Below are 16,748 nucleotides of genomic sequence, written 5' to 3'. Positions count from 1 at the left end.
ACAAAAAATTGAGAATTTAGGAATACTGATTAATACTAAACAGTAGAAACATGTTTCTATACTGCTACTGAATTATCAAAACCATCAGTATCACTTGACTGCCATATCACCGCATACAATAATCCACAGGAATACGGTATTGTTGCACTTGGTAGCAAGAAGCATGCCACCTCACAAACGTACCCATCATAAATTTATTATATTTATAAAGATTGATCCTGACATCCAGAGGGTGTCTGGGTAGATCCCAAAACGTGCAATAACGCTCTTAATTGTAATTATTTTTCAAAGGTGGTGCACAATACCTTAGCTCTCAGTTGGTTTAGGAATATTATGTTTAGCCTCACTAAGTCACCTCTATTAAACTGTGTTTATGATAACGCTATTGGTGTATGAGTTGTACAAGCATTAGCAGACAGCTGATTCAGTGGAGATAGCCAGAATAAATTTGCTGAAGCGCACATCCTGCTAATCTGTTTGAAGAATATTGTACAGCATTAGTACTAGCACTTCATGTTATCTGCACAGCCTGATAAGGTACATCTTTATTAAATTCAGTTATTGAAAGGATGTCAGTCACGGAATAGGAATATTTTAAAATCTAAAAAAAAAAATTAAGCGGCTCTTTGTTAGTCAGAGCTTGGTTTAATGGCTGAGTGTCTAGAGAAGCCTTTCTAAACACCTGGCAGCATTGTACAATAAAAGCTTTGTAATTTTAAGTGGAAATAGCTTTTTTTTTTTTTCCCCCTTTCTCCGTCTGTAGTGAGACAGTTACTTTTAGTGATTTAGGTATTATCAAATGCTGGAGTAAGAGCTCCCCTCTCTGTTGCTTTGATAAAACTACACAGGCTCTGTGTAATGCGAGGATGCTGGGAAATGAAAACGATTTGCTTCAGAATATTTTGAAATGGAAATATTGTTTAGAACAATTAGTTAGATGATAACAAAATACTGCTCCAGCCTCTCATTTGCAGACAAAAAAAATAAGTTTTCTTGCCTTTTAGTAGATGCTCCAAAAAAAGACGAAAACTATTGGCACCTCAAACCAGCTGGCATAAACTCTCGCTAGAAACTGCACAGTCGCTGAGTGACCCCTCGGTTATTTTGTGATTAGTGAAAATTACCTGCAAGGAAGTTAACTTCTTGATGGCACATGATCATACCAAATAGCTGAATTACTATGTAAAAAAATACCTTATTGTCTAAAAATGATTTGTAGCCTACTTGATGTTACCCGCATCAGCCGCGATAATATTAGTAACTATTTTAATGACTGTCATTGGCTGCGGATATAAGGGGTGTATTTAGATTTCACACCCCTGACAGTTATTATTTATATAAGTCAACATTTTGCGAGCAAAGGGTACAAGAGAGGAAGAACTCCATACATATCTCTTCAGGATCTCCTCTTGCTCTTTCTGGTCCTCCAGGGAGTTGAGGGAGAGGTCGGAGATGGTGACGGCGGCGGAGGCGGTGAGGGTGACCAGCAGCACCAGGCATCCCTCGCCCTCCTCCAGCGGCATCTCCAGCTTGTGGGTGTGCTCTTTGCTCAGGTTCGACAGGTCAACCTGGCACCTGGAAACAGAATTCTCCATCAGACTCTGGTTTTCTTCACACCGGCTTATTTGCATTCAGCTGGACAAAAAAAACCCCCAAATCGGTAGAAATTCCTTCCCAGCTTCTGGAAGGATTTCTCTTCAGCTTCGAGCCACGCCAATTGACTGTATTTTTTAAAAAGCTATAACATGTTATGCATATGAACAATAAGTATTAAAAGGAACATACAGTCACTAGAAACAATAGCTAACATGCCTCACTCGAACCCAAAGAGAAATTTAAAAATCTAGCTTCAGGTGCAAGTTGCACTTTTTAATTACGCCTCTTGTATAAACACCAAACGTAAGTAAGTCTCGATGTGAACATTTTTGATACCGTTCATCTAACAACACTAAAAATCCTCTCTTGAAAACAAATAAGTAAATAAATCTGTGTGGACTTAATTGTGATGGAGGTAACGCGACCCAGCACGGAAAAACAGCGCCCAGGAGGCTCCTCTCCGCGGCGGCTCGGGGTCAAAGCGGAGTGCAGCCACCCAGGGTCCAACGCGACGGCACAGCCCGCTGTGGGATAAGGTCGTCACGAGCAGGGACTGCCGGGGCTGAAGCCAGCCCTCCCTGCCTCGCACCGACCTAACGAGGAGCAGCTCCCTCCGTGCTGGCAGAAATAGCTCTGAAACCGCCCCAAAAACAAAAAGCAGAGCATGGAAGGGAAAACAGCATCACCGCTAACAAGGAGCCGGACACAAGCTTTTAATTAAAACAAGAATACCTTAGGGTTGGTAATCAGTCTGTGCGTGACATAGGATTTTTAATATTTTAATTTGTGTAATTCACAAGTTTCAACTTTGCCTAGACTGCAACTCTGAGCACGTCTGGAAATGCAAGGCCTGTGTGAAACTGCCTGCGCTGCAGAGGAATTTCTGTGAAAAGGCGCTGTTTGGAACACTTCTACTTACAGCATCCCCCAGTAATGCATTACTCAAAATAAAAACAATAACAATATTTAAACAAACTAAATTAATATATTCTATATACAGTTAAGCCACGGAATACTCTAATTTTAACAGCGATTATTTGATGTGACAAGCACATGTTCTATATGCCACTCTCACTAAACTAAACATCTAGCAAACTCTTTTCATAAAATGTCAATTGATTTTGAAGAGAAAGATAATGTGGTGACCGCAGGGCCAATAAACTGAGAAAAAGGTGGCAGACATGAATAAATAGGCATTTAAGGACAGGAAATAGCCAATTATGAGAATAAATGCGGCCTCATAAAATGGGCGCTGTGCTATCACAGGCAGATTAGATTTGCTACAGGAAAATTTTCTTTTAATTTTATTTTTTTTTTTTTAACATTTACTATCCATTGTGCAGCTGTCAAAATTAAACTACTGCAAAGCTCATACAGTAACAAGGTTCAATTATTTTACAATGAAAAAATTTTGGACTGGCATAGCATTCTGAGCCTAATGTTTACCTTTTATTTTGAACTCTTTGGGCGATAAGGACTGAGAAATGAAATTAACAGCACGGAAAGACTGAAGCTGTTGCTGTCAATGCAGGCTGATGGTCAATGCAAGTTCTGTACGTGTACATAGGCTGTCAAATTATTATTTAGGCTGCAGCGAGGAGTATAAAGCTCTCCTTGAGATAACAAATATTGTAATCAACCACTCAAAGCTGGAGTACATTAAGATGCCCCTGTTGTTAAATATTCTTTGACAGTTTATTTCAAAGCAGATACTCCTCAAAAATATGTCCCTGAATCAACATTGCCATTTTAACCAATAACCATTGACAGAACCAGTCTAAACTCTCTTAAAGTCAGCAAAACAATCAGAAAGTCATTATGATACAAGTAATGCAGAAATAATCCACCCCTCACTCAAAAATAGGCAACAAAAGCTACCTCCACTGGAACAAAAAAAGCCCTACATGCATCAGAAAACTGCACTGACTGAAAAATTAGTGTTTACATCAGAGCTACAAGCTCCAAGTCCTCCAGTTCTTGAAGTTACAGCACTTTTGCAACGTTAGTAGTCCATGTTAATTTTTATTTACGCTAAAAGAGGCAATGGACAATTCCATTTTACCCATGCACCACTCCTACAGCTATAAAACATTCCTAATAGCACCACATTTAGAGCAGATTACCTGAGAAATGTGTCTCTACTGTCTGACAGACCTCCACAAACAACCCGTCACCAGCTCGTTATTTCCTAAAATCACAGAAAGGGTCGGGAGTGATCTGGAAGCTTTTTCCAGAGAAAGCCTGAACCATTTTGCGGGAAAAACATCCCGTGAAGGGCCCTCCGATACGTGATAAAAACCCGGGGTTATTCCACCAAGGAGTGCCACCATTGCACTTGGTGGCACTCTCAGTTAAGAGGGTCCCCGTGCGGGGCCTCCTCCTGCGCCAGGTCCCCTCTGGCAGCGCAGGGGATGCAGCTCGCACACGTCGGACACGGCTCGAGGAGCATTCACAGCACGAGGGAAATCCACCAGCAGCACGAGGGAAATCCACCAGCGGCACGGGCACTTCCGCCAAAAACCAAGACTTTGCAACTTACAGACACTAGAAGAAAAACTGTCACTTTTTCCCATTAGTAGTTGAGTTTTCCGTGGAAAAAAAAAAAAATTATCAATTTTGTTTCCTTTCACTCCGAATTTTCCTGCAAAAAAAATGAAACTGTTTTTTGTTACATCAACTCTGCCCTCACCAGATCTTTGCATGGGACCAAAACAGTGAAGGAAGCCTGGTTTTATTAAGGCATTATCTAAGCACTATCCCTTATCCTAGAATAACGTTTACAGACATCAGTAGGAAAACCACAAAACTCCTTTTTTGGATTAGATTTCCTTACAAGCGCTAAAGTTAACAAAATACTCCTAAAGATAAATAGCTTTGGAGGGCTCAGGTTGACAATGCCCCTTTACATTTTACTGGGAGTATATATAAGATTTCCAAGGTTTAAAGCCTTAGCAATGCTGACTTTTACATCAGTTAAGATGTTCTCTTAAAAGACATTTGTCACCTGCAGCTGTTTCCACGGAGAACAAAGATGCTTTGAGGATGAAGGTGAACCTGAATGTTACCAGAAAGTGGTGCAGAATGAGCATCACGGTGGTAGGAATTTTTGCCTTGCATTCTCAAATTAAGGACCATGAAAAACTACGGCCATTTTGAGAAGGCCGTAAATTGCACACGATCAGCGGCTGCCACATTGAAAGCAGGAGATAATAGTTATTTTTGGACAATTCAGTTTCTTCTGGCATTACTATTTACATGCTGATGATGATGACAGAAAGTTCTCCGCTTGGGAAGAGGTCAGCATGAAATTTATGGTGAAAATAGCCATTAACTGCACAGATTTTGTAGCATGGCTATAAATCACGTTTCAGGGAATTTCAGTTTTTGGGGCAGCTTGAGTGTTTCTCCTGGCTCCACTGCTCCAGGCGGTGTGGTCCCTGCGGTCCCAGCAGCGGGGGGCTGACCCTGGGAAAAGGGATGGAGGCACATCCCCCCAGAGCGGCGCCGCACGCAAACATCACCAGGCACCAGGCGGATCTGGGATTTTCAGGCCAAAAACCAAAAACCACACAGACACCTCAAGCTCACGGTCCAGGGTGCCATGGAGAAGGAGCTGCAGACGCAGGGTACGGCTCCCATGGAGGAAGATGGGAAGGTTCAAGGGGATCTCACCACTTCTCTGAAACCGTGTTCAGCGTGTTAATCGCCCAGACTGTGAGAAATACCTTTCTGATTTATTTTTAATTTGAATATATCTGGCCTTTGGTTCTTTTTATGCCTTTCTTTACTCAGTTGAAAAAGCCTTTAGTGCCCCGTATTTTCTTCTAGCGAAGGTACTCATATACCATAATCGTATCTTTTCTTGATCTTCCTTTTGATATGCTAAACACCTTCAGCTCCCTATACATTTCCTTGGAACGCATCTCCTGCAGCCCTCAAATGACTTTTTGTAACTTTTCTGATCCAGTGAAATTCTCCTGCATCCTTTTTCAAGTGTGGAAGCCAGAACTATATGTAGCATTTTATTATCAGCATGTCTAAGAGGTAAAAAATCACCTCCCCTCTCTAGTTCTAACAGAACCTGGAATGTAAGACCGCGTTGGCACCCTGGTGAAATATCCTTGCTAATGAATGAATTACAAAGGTAGCGACATGACATAGAAGGGCCTCTTAAAAGCCAGGTGGCCAGGCAAGGGAGAGACAGCAGATAGTGAGATCATTTTCTCACATGACAAAATAAAGCATAAAAGAGGAATTGGCACAATCCTAAGTGATAGGGACAGAAAAGCACCACTTGGCTACAACCCAGGCAACTTAATTATCATCGTGACTTGTTCGGGAAGACAGCCTTTTAACTCCACTGTGATCCAGGTCTATGCTGCTCCAAAGGATGCCAAGGAGAGGAAACTGTGCGATTCTGCAATTAGAACTGAGCTGGACACACATCAGAAGCAGCGAGGCATGAACTGCTACAATTTGTGAGACTCCGTATCCTTTATGAGCAGAGTACAATGTTCCAGTAAAACCAAGAAACAAACGGCGAGGGGAAATTCTGCAGAGCCCCGGTAGAAAATGACACGGCTCAGAAAGACGGGACTGCAGTAAGGTGAAGTTCTGGGAAGAACCAGACCGCGGCACTTTTAAGTGGGAAGATAATGAGAAGGAAATAATGCGACAGACCCCACACGATGCTTGTGATAGGTGGTGGGTAGAGGCGATAGACTGGAAACTGGGAAAGCTCCCAAAGGAGTTGGAGCCTGTAACTCGGCTCAGTCGGGCAGCGACTGCGGGGGAGTGCGGAGGCGAGCCTGGGATGCTGGAGGATGCCCTGGATGCTGGAGGATGCCTGGGACACGGGAGGATGCCTGGGAAGCTGGGAACACACAGGAGCCAGGCAACGGTGCCAGCGGGTGCCAGGCAGCAACATGCGGCAAGCAGAAGCAAGCCCCACGAATTGGGGTAAGTCAGTCTTGGTAAGGGAAATATGAGAACTACACAAAACACAGGACAGTCTCACCCCTCACTGAGCAATACCCGAGTACGGACACGTGTTTATTGCTTGCTAAAACAAACGCGGCCCATGCCACAAAATACTGTTGGTGGGTTTCGGAATGACGGATTATCATTTTCTTAAGCACAGCTCTTCACAATAGAGCCGCAGATTTACTTTTGGAATTGCACAGACAGAGAAAGGTACTTGCAGATGTTTCACGGTGGGGTATTTCCTACACTGCCCCCGTGGCACAGCCAGACACTACAGACATGCACTGCCAGTGCTGTCACCAGTGCCTTTTTTTCCCCGCAAAATTAACACTTTCCGCTCCTAATCCAGTCTATTGCTTTGATGAAGATTACACCTTCCTACACGGTTCTCCCCTCGCTAGCTGGCCCACGCAACCTGGCCATAGCTTTCAGGCAGCTGCAATCTGTGCCCGCCAGAAACCATCACGACCCCCCTTGGCACCCCCGGCCGCTCCTCACGCGCACTCTCACATCTCCGCAGACGTTCCACTTTTCCTTCTCCCTTCCTCTTATTTTGCCACTCTCACTTCACGGAGGGGAGGACATTTCCATACGCGGGAGACAGAGGGTCAGAAGAAGGATCCATAAACTAATGCAGCTCATACGCCGCATTCCATATTCCAGGATACATTGGGGAATACTACCAATTTTGCAACGGTCCGTGACAATAACAACTGCCAGTAAGAGTTGTAAATAATAAAATATCTGGTAAGAGAAAGTTACTGAAGGTTTGTGAGCCAAAACTGAACCTCTTCTGGCTCTCTAGCAGAAGAGCAATGCCTCTGCGTTAATAGAAGTTGTTAAAATGTGCAGAGACAGTAATACATGAGGTGTGGAATACCTGAGGGCCATATTTTGAGATGCACTATTTACACCTAACGCCCTTTGGCAACCATCAGAAACAGAGACGGCTCAGCACATCTCAGGGTTTGTCAAGGGCAGGGTGACCGGTAGCATTTTCAGATTTTAACGCTTTGGGCAAAACCTTCATTTTACATCCAGAAACACATCTGCAATAACTAAACTTTAGGCATCGCGTACGATCAACCACCTGCTACGCACACGGGCTGTTGGTCGTGTGCTCGTCTGCGTCTGCACAGAACTGCGGGGTAATTCACACCAGCACGGAGTTCAAAACCCAGACTACAATAGCGTATTAACCACTAGGTTTAACCTTTGAAAATAACCTATCCCCCCAAAAGTTACTCCAACATGCAGAAGTTTTCAAACTACCATCTGAAAAAAATACTTGAAAGACCTGCATAATAAAGTACTGTTTACAAATCCACATTTTGACTCTACGGAGTTTTTCAAAATTGAGAAAGCTTCAAGATTCATCTCTCGCTATTCAAAACCTCTCTCTCTGGCAACAATATTTAAAAAAGAAAATTTCCAGTATTTCAATACGAATCACAGTCTCCACAACACCTCTAGGAAAAAATCTGGGAAGAAACATTTCCAGCAGCACACTTTGTGTCCTTCCCTCAACTTTACACGCATGTTGGAGTACCCGTGCACAGCTCTACAGCACCACTCAGTTCTCTCTGATAACGTTCAGTCTCCCGGAGCAAAATCACATAAATTTCAGCAGAAAAGAAAACAACCCTGAAAAAGACATAAATATTTTATGTAAAAATCCCACTTCAGTTCAGAACTTTCAGTCGTGTATCCCTGCGCTTTCAGATTGATAATACGGCAGCATAGGTCGCATATTGCTTGTATTTATGTGCGCCCAAAAAACCCTCTACTATGACAAAACTAAACAGAGAAGAATAGCAGATTAGGTGTTGAAAACCTAAATACTTAATTTTCAGTATTTTGACTTCTGCGTTGCATAACATCCATTCGTAACATATGGTGTGTACCCACGCACACAGGCACACAGAACCATTCTGAATTTTCATGACGATATTCAGAGACATTATAGGACGTTTCAGTTTTCTGCAAATAAAATTAATGCACAGATTTAATGAATATACTATACACAAGGTCTTTTGCTCTTAATTTGCCACAGATTGGAAAAAAGATAGTAGCATCTATAAATACTGATGAAAATAGATATAGATGAAGCCAACAGTAATTTCCTGGCACAAAATATGAGTAAAAGTCGATGTCATTTTGAAGATAAACACACATTTTTCATACCAATAAATAATGCTATAAATCCCGCCGTACTGGATTGCAAATAACTTCAGCTGAATAAAACTGCATGACACGGGATTTACTTATCCTGTATGTTCACAGAAACAACTTGTTCTCTGACAGCACTCATTCTTGGCAATTTATTGCAGCTGTCAGCAGCCAATTTGTTCAGATTACGGCTATGCATAAAGGTGTAACAATCATGAGGATTTATTAGCTGATTATCGTAAAGGTGACAGTCAGGATCGCCTTCAAAAGCGCCGATGATAAGAAAGTTAAATAATTACACGAAGATTAAAATCATTTCACCTTCATTTTGATCTTAGTATTACCTACATAAACTTACTGCAGTATATGTTTTTAATCACGGGAGTATATTGACTCAATACGGGAGAGAAATGATATAGCAAAAACAGATGAATATTGAATGTACTCAAACTGAACAATATACTGACATACATATATGTATTTCTACTGATCAGATGAAGTAATGACTCACAATGCTCATGCAAGTCCACATGATTATTTGAACGCAGGAAGGCTGCCCCTGTGGCTAAAACTGATAGCGCTTTCCAAAAAAAGAACATATAGACCTCATGTCTTTGGTCCTGGAATGTTATTTTTTTTTCATAAAAACCCCCCTTATATTTAGAAGAATGCCAGAATTTAATCTCCTGCGTGATGAAAGTCAGTTCTGGTCAGGCCCAGGGTTCCCTCTTACAAATCAGCAGATGACTGGAAATTTATTTTTCTCAAAGCTTTTGTATGAGGTCTTGGCTTTTGAAATCCCCAAAGAAACACTGAAATGGTTCAAGGATTTTGGTTTTTTAGGGTATTCCAAGACTGAAGTTCACAGGGTGCTACATTCTGTAAACTGCCATGGAGAACGCACCCAGCTGGGACACAAATGAATTTTACAAACGCACGACGCTCAAAGTTAAGAATAGAAACCAAACAGTCAGCTTCTCATTTCAGGAACCGCCATGCCGAAGGTGCCTGGGTACCAGGAGGTAACGGGAGCTCTGCGCTAGCTCTGGACAGACACGTCCTCCTCCCTCTCTGAATGAGGACACCGTGCTGCCACCCTCACCCTCCCAATGCCGCCCTCCCTCTCCCCAGCCACCCCTCCCCTTCCATCCTCCTCCCGTCACGCTGCCCCGAGGCCCAAATCTCACTTCCATGTCTTCAGCCCCCTCGGACACCTTTCCTTCACCTCCCTGCCCTGCCCAAGCCCTCGCAGCCTGAGCTCACACACCATCACCGCCTCCCCGCATCCCGGCTTCATCCTGGCCCTTCACCTGCAGCAGCCTAACGAGCATGACGATACGCACAGGGCCCACAGCAGTCTACACTCCTCACTTCCCCCTTTCACTGAAGTGTGGCTGAGAAAGAGAGAGTCATTCCAGGAGAAGTTACGACATTCCGCTCTGGAATAAAATTCACAAGTTATAAAGTTGAGCAGAGAAAAGGTATTTGAACTCAAGGGGGTTCCCACGATGGTTTCCAGGAGGGATCGGATTTGTCCCTTCAACCTTCCACCCGGCGATGCTGTTTGCCCACAGATGGCTCAGTTTGGATCCACCGAGCCAGTTTTAGGGATGGCACTCTTCGAAGAGGTCCCCTGGCAAAGCAGCTCGGTAACGCCTGCTTTGCAGGGGAAATTCCACTGACCTTCACGCGTGCTCTGCAAGCAGATGAACATGGACGACACAAAACCCCAACGCAGTGCATGAGAAGTGAGAACTGCTCCTTAAACAAACTTTTTCTTCTGTTTTCTCCATTTGGTTTGCTGTTGCCCTCAATGAGCAGGACCTGTTCAATCAAGCACGGCTTCTCCCGAAGCACACTTTGGCCGGGCAGGACATCTTCAAGAAATAATTGTTTTCATTTGAATTTAATACACATATTCCTATATAAGAGCTGCTGCTTGCACATTATTCAAGAAAGAGAGAAGATCACAGCAAGATGGAAGGGACCGTTCACCACTGAGCAATGCTAGAATACTACCAGGAAGGCTTTTGTTTCCCTCCCACCGCCTCATTACCACTTTTCCTGGAACCTGAATCAAAATATTCCATTTATTACACGTGCCTTGAGAGCCACAGAGCCTTAGCCATGGAGCAAGACTCAGCTGCACTTTACAAAATTAATACACAATTAGCATAACACACACACAGAGCAAGTCCGTACTGTCTGTACCAAAGTTATTTCCAGCTTTTAGAGGCAGCCTCGAAAGCAGAAACTGGGGAAGAGAAGTCGATGCAAAGGGGAGCTGTCAGGCGCTGGTGATTTTTATCCACAGTGACTGGAAAAGAGTACCAGGGAGGGGGAATATTAAGACCTATTTCTGTATTCAGATTGAGCTTGACAAATGACAAAGTTTTTCATGGAAATCCTCATGGAGAGGAATTTGTTCGCGGGTTGCATTATCCAGAGATAAGGTACTAACAGAAGGTGAAATGAGAGAGTGTCTGAAGGGACAAACTGAGGAGGGATTATACACACACCGACAGCAGAAGGGTCACAAAAATCAAGAGCAGCAAGATTTCGGGAAAAACACCACTGATTCTGGTAAAATCAGTTATATACCACAGAAGCACTACAGCCTGGCTTTGTCCAAGGAGCATCTTTTTTTTGGTATATACAAGAACTACATCTGCTTAGGAAAATGACAGAGAACAAAACAAACCAAGATTCTCCCACTGAAAAATGCTAAAGGCTTCAAGCATTCTTCTTAGAGAATGCTATCATTTTTTTTTGGCCTAAATAAAATATAGAAATCATTTGCTACCTGCAGGATAGCATGCAGTTACTAAAAAGAAATACATGCACACTGAAGACACACAACTTCTTTAGGTATCTGAAAAGCTACCTTAGCAAATCGTGTGTTTGAAGTTACAAATTTTCCTTCTCTCATTTCTCTACCATATTCTTATTTAGGTTTCAGGTGCTTTGGAGCAAAAATGGTGTCTTTTATTTCACGCAATGCCCTTAAAAAGACTTTATAATTACTGGTAACAGTAGCAACGTAAGTGCTGTTTTGATGAGAGTGTTCTGAAAAATCACGCGTGAAAACCCTGAATCTCACTGTCTTTTGGATAGGAAAGTTAAAGTTAAGCACAAAATACGAGTAATTTCCCAAGGCATATCACGTATCGAAGTAGGACTAAATGATTACATTACTTCAGAAAAATAGTTATTGTTACCACACGCGCCAACTGAAATCAAGCAAAGGAAAAAAATAGAGTGTAAACTTCAAATATAAACGTATCACACCATCCATAGTGTTTCATCAAATAAAATAAAACCCTACTGTGTATACTTTGGAAAAGTGGCTTTGTCTGGTATTAAAGCTGTTTGTTTGCCACAGACTCTGCATGTATTCTGAGTTCCCACAATTTATGGTAGGAAATAAACAGGGTATTATCCAACTGATCTAATCTGGAAAAGAAAGCCATTACCCTAAACGGAACGAGAGGGAGGAGAAGGTCAGCACAAACACAACCACATGGACAGCAAAAGTACATGGCTCAGTCCGTGGGATTTCCATTCCTGATTTTAACTACCAAAAAAAAGTAATTCTGCTGGTTAATAGTATCAACGTCCTGGTGAAAGCACCTACAACCAATATTCTAACAAGCAATCAAAATAGATTGGATTAATACTAATTACTATTGTTATGACTGTATGGATATCAATTAAAGTGTGATGTAAACAAATACCTGAGCTTTCAAAATAGCAGCGACTTTGTACACTATTATAAGCACAAGAGGTTTTTTCTCCCTGTTAGCTAACAGTTAATGCCATTATTAAAAAACATTAGCCTCTTCGCTTTTCCTACAAAGTAAAATGGAGCATAACCACACAAACTTACACCAATTCTTGAACTCTACGACAAATCCCAGAGATGCACTTTTCCTGAAAATGAACCAGGTGAACGATCTTATTTCTTTGCCCCAAAAGCTGTGTGTAGTCCTTTAAGACTCTCATTTCATTTATCAAACAGATTAAAAAATAAGTACATAATTTTTGTCTTTTGCGGCTAGTACAAGTCACGAGAGTTATTTCGCCTCCAAGCTGGACATTGCCCTATGGAACCTCCTGCATCTTGATTATTGCTCTAAACGTGTGATTTTCATTTTGGAAAACTGCAGTCTATCAATTGGTAAAAGCTGCCACCTACTGGTCAATAAAAAATACTTTACACCATGAAAGTGGAGAATTGCATGCATGCAGCCAACTGCACTGATACTTTGTGAAAAATCCTCCCCCACCTTTAAAAAAAAAAAAAAAAGAAAAGCCAGAACAAATGGTCATAAGAAATAGTTTCAACGGCAAGGCTCATTTTAATCATCTGCTGTCATCCCCAGGGAACAAGAAGGCTGTAATTGCACAAACCTGCCAATAAAATCATCCCTTTTGCCAGCATCTTTGTCCCACACGGTAATATCAATAATTCCACCTCGTTCTTCATAGAGATGAAAGTCAAACTGCTCCCTCCACTGAGGATTCAAAGTTTTTGGCATAATCTGAAAGGAGAGAAAAAGTCATATTGCATTGTGTGGGCATACACTTTCTCGAATTGTAAATTTGATCTTTAGACTCTGTTCAGGAAGTTTTTTTCTGTTTGCAGTATGAGTATCTCAAGCAGCAAGAATTAAAAAAAAAAAGTAATTAGAAAAGACCACTGGCCAGTTGTCTCATGCCTCTTTGCTACAACCTCCAAAATCCCGCAACCTGTCACCTTCAAAAGCCTCCTGAACAAAGGATTCACCCTGGGAATGGATCCATTTTTCTGTAGGATAATTATGCCCTCCTTTGAGTGACGGTTAGCTGCAAACTTGTGTGTCTGAGCCTAAAGGAAAACAAAGCACCTGCAATGACAAGTAGATGATGGCTGTAAGTATTTAAACAGAAACAATTTTATCACGTCCTCTTTCCCCAGCTGCAGTAACACTGGCAGAAAGATGATACTGTGGTTTACTTTTTATGGAACAATATCCCCCCTTTTTTTTTTTTTTTTCAAAACTGTATTTTACTTCCTTTCCTTTGCAACTCAGATGAAAGTAGCTTTTCTCAATCATTTTCAGTCCACTCACTTCTGACAAAAGAAGTAACTTCAATGGATTTCAGTCCATGTAGTTCCAACCACGCTCTGCAGAACAGAAAGCTTGCAGGTTTTCCTACCATAATGCAGAAGCAGTAGTCGCGGTAGTCACACCTGTCCTGAGCAAGAACGGAAACTGCCTAGTACCTTCCCTACAAAGCAATTGCTACTTTCTACATCCACCAGTTCCACTGGCTTGAAAAAATGGAAAAATTAGAGAGGATTAAAGCGCAGAACTGCTGTTAAGATTTTTTAAGTCAAAAAAGCATGAAATTTGATTTCTTCTAATTTCAGATGAAGGCGCCGCCAGGCTCAGAGGCTGGCACACGTGGCACCCACACGCTCCTGGCTTCTTCCTCACTTTGCCCTTCGACTGGCTGTGAAACCACAAGGGCTGTCATGGCCATCGAGGGAGGAAGGTCCCAGCATCCTCCGCAAACAGCAATTTTCAAAGCAATAGCAATTGAGGAAATAAAAAATAATAGCAAGAAAGCCAAGCCAGTCTCCACAATCATTTTCTCCCTGATCCCTCCTCTCTGCCTGTTAAGCTCGTATGTATAGAAAACTTTAACGAAACTTGCTGTAAGGATGTAATGAGGAAGGTAAGAATACAATCACAACATGGCCGGAGGATAAGACCATGCAAAGGATCCAAGAGGGGACCAGCACCAAACCCGAACGGCACAAAGGTGCATCTACTTGTCAGAACCCCTCCACCCCTCTCCTGTAGCCCTTCTGTGGTGAGGACAGGCTGAGAGAGTTGGGGTTGTTCAGCCTGGAGAAGAAAAGGCTCTGAGGAGACCTTAGAGCCCCTTCCAGTCCCTAGAGGGGGCCTACAGGAGGGATGGGGAGGGGCTCTTTATCAGGGAGTGTAATGATAGGACATGGGGTAACAGCTTCAAACTGGAAGAGGGGAGATTTAGGTGAGATCTGAGGAAGAAATTCTTTGGTGTGAGGGTGGTGAGCCCCTGGCCCAGGTTGCCCAGAGAAGCTGTGGCTGCCCCATCCCTGGAGGGGTTTGAGGCCAGGTTGGACGGGGCTTGGAGCAACCTGGGCTGGTGGGAGGTGTCCCATGCCTGTGGACTAGATGATCTTTAAAGGTCCCTTGTAACCCAAACCATTTTGTGATTCTTTCTAAACAAAGATCCAGGTGCCCTGACAGCCAATTAATACAGCAGAACATCTCCATCACTATTTAAATGGTCGTTCAAGCCAAGAAAACCCCACAAGCAGGAACAAAACATTTCAAACACAGCCAATGTGCATTTGTGGTCACAGCTAAAATTACCTTGCTCTTGTACTTCTGATGCCCCAAGCGGAACTTCACGTAAGGATCACTTAGTCCATTTGCATCCATCGCCTTCAGTTCACGACCTTCGATTAATGTAATACTAACTATCCCTCTCCACAGCTGAGATTTTCTGTGCAGGTCAGAGAGACGTAAGCTCTGGGTCTGAAACTTTAGGGAAATAAAAACACAGATTTAGTAAAAACTATTCCAAAAGTTTCCCCTGCATTTTAATGTAAAATTTTATATAGCTGTGAATGTAAAATGACCATCTTAATCCACTTTGAAGTTACGTGACAGTACGTATGTAAACTATATTACAAAGAATTACTTGGAGAGAAACAAAACAGTGACAAATACACGGGTAATGTCATATGCTGCTTTTGCAGAAGCAAGCAGAACAAATGCTACGCTTAAGGAAATGTTCAGAAAAACAAGAAGTGCTTTTTCCTTCTCCCTCTGCTGATAGAACTAACAACATTACAAATAAATGTGACAAAAGTCTCTTATATTAGTAGCATATGATTGAACAAACTGAACAAACACTAAAATAAACGTAAAAAAAACAGCGAGAAAATGGAACTTCCATTAAAATAATATAAAACCACCATGAGAAGAATGGACCAAGGAAAAATAAGTCAATAAACTCCCATGCACATGACAACTATCTCAGCCACTAAAATGATGCGGTATTCCCTGAAACGGCAAAGAAAACTGAATTAAATACCAACACATTAGTTCAAGAGTCTGAAAACGAGGCGCTGCGGAGCCTCTGGTGGGAAGTGTGTGGAAATCGTGGGCTGTGAACCCTCAAACAACCGACTTCGGGGGCTAAAAGAAAATTCACACGCACCCACGCAGACCAGACGCACACGGTGTTCTCCATCAGTGAACTCCAGCGGGGCAGGAGCGTGGGGTGTTACAGATTTGAGTAACCAGAGTTGAGCCCCGGCTTGCCGGGAGCTGCAGGGGGTGCAGGGCGCTGCCAGCGGCGCCAGCGCTGGGGAATCGCCTCCGCACACCCCAGGATGGCAAACACATCCCGGGGGCATCCGAGGAGCACGGCTGCCAAAGGCTCTCCCTTCCACTCCGAAACTGTGCTCGGGCAAGGTTACCTTACTTCAAATCAGAACACTAGATGCCTGAACAATATTTAAACTCACAAACTATTCTTTCTAGAAAAAAAAATAATAAAACAAGTCTGCATGGATGCTCAGCTGTAAATATATCAAATATATGCATTTTCTTTATTATGTGAGGTCGTTTGAGCAACAGAGGCGTTACAGGCTCGGCAACCCTCCATAAAGTAAAACTGTGTTGTGTGGTTAGCTCCATCACCCGCGCACCTCCAGGATCTCCATTACAGCTTTTCACTGCAAATTTGGTTTGACTCTTTCAGCGGGTAAACGCAGTTGGGTGGTTACAGCTACGCAAGTGCCCAGGGCAGCAGTTTTTTGTTACCCAGAGAAGAATACAGAAAGCACCCCGGAATATAATCACTGGATTATAATCTGCACTCACCAGACCCCAGAGGTGAGATTATGATCTGGGGGCACTGGGCTTGGAGCAAACCTGAATAGCATGCTTTAAGCA

The 16,748-nt window shown here is 42.7% G+C and overlaps 1 protein-coding gene across 6 annotated transcripts in view; it reads right to left on the bottom strand.

The window, feature by feature from the left end:
- The window catches only part of MCTP1 (multiple C2 and transmembrane domain containing 1), a 288,478-nt gene that overhangs the window by 118,575 nt on the left and 153,155 nt on the right, over window positions 1-16,748 (bottom strand). For all 6 annotated transcript variants that reach the window (XM_063320280.1, XM_063320277.1, XM_063320276.1 and 3 more), the window contains 3 exons: window positions 15,156-15,326; window positions 13,159-13,289; window positions 1,389-1,575 (listed from right to left, as the gene is read on the bottom strand). In XM_063320280.1, coding sequence (XP_063176350.1) covers window positions 1,389-1,575; window positions 13,159-13,289; window positions 15,156-15,326 — 489 coding nt within the window. The remainder of the gene's footprint in view (window positions 1-1,388; window positions 1,576-13,158; window positions 13,290-15,155; window positions 15,327-16,748) is intronic.

Source organism: Chroicocephalus ridibundus, chromosome Z, assembly GCF_963924245.1.
Source record: "Chroicocephalus ridibundus chromosome Z, bChrRid1.1, whole genome shotgun sequence".
In the NCBI taxonomy this organism is placed as follows: Eukaryota; Metazoa; Chordata; class Aves; order Charadriiformes; family Laridae; genus Chroicocephalus; species Chroicocephalus ridibundus.
Note: the sequence above shows the minus strand (reverse complement) of the source record. Positions and strands in the feature narration are given on the sequence as shown.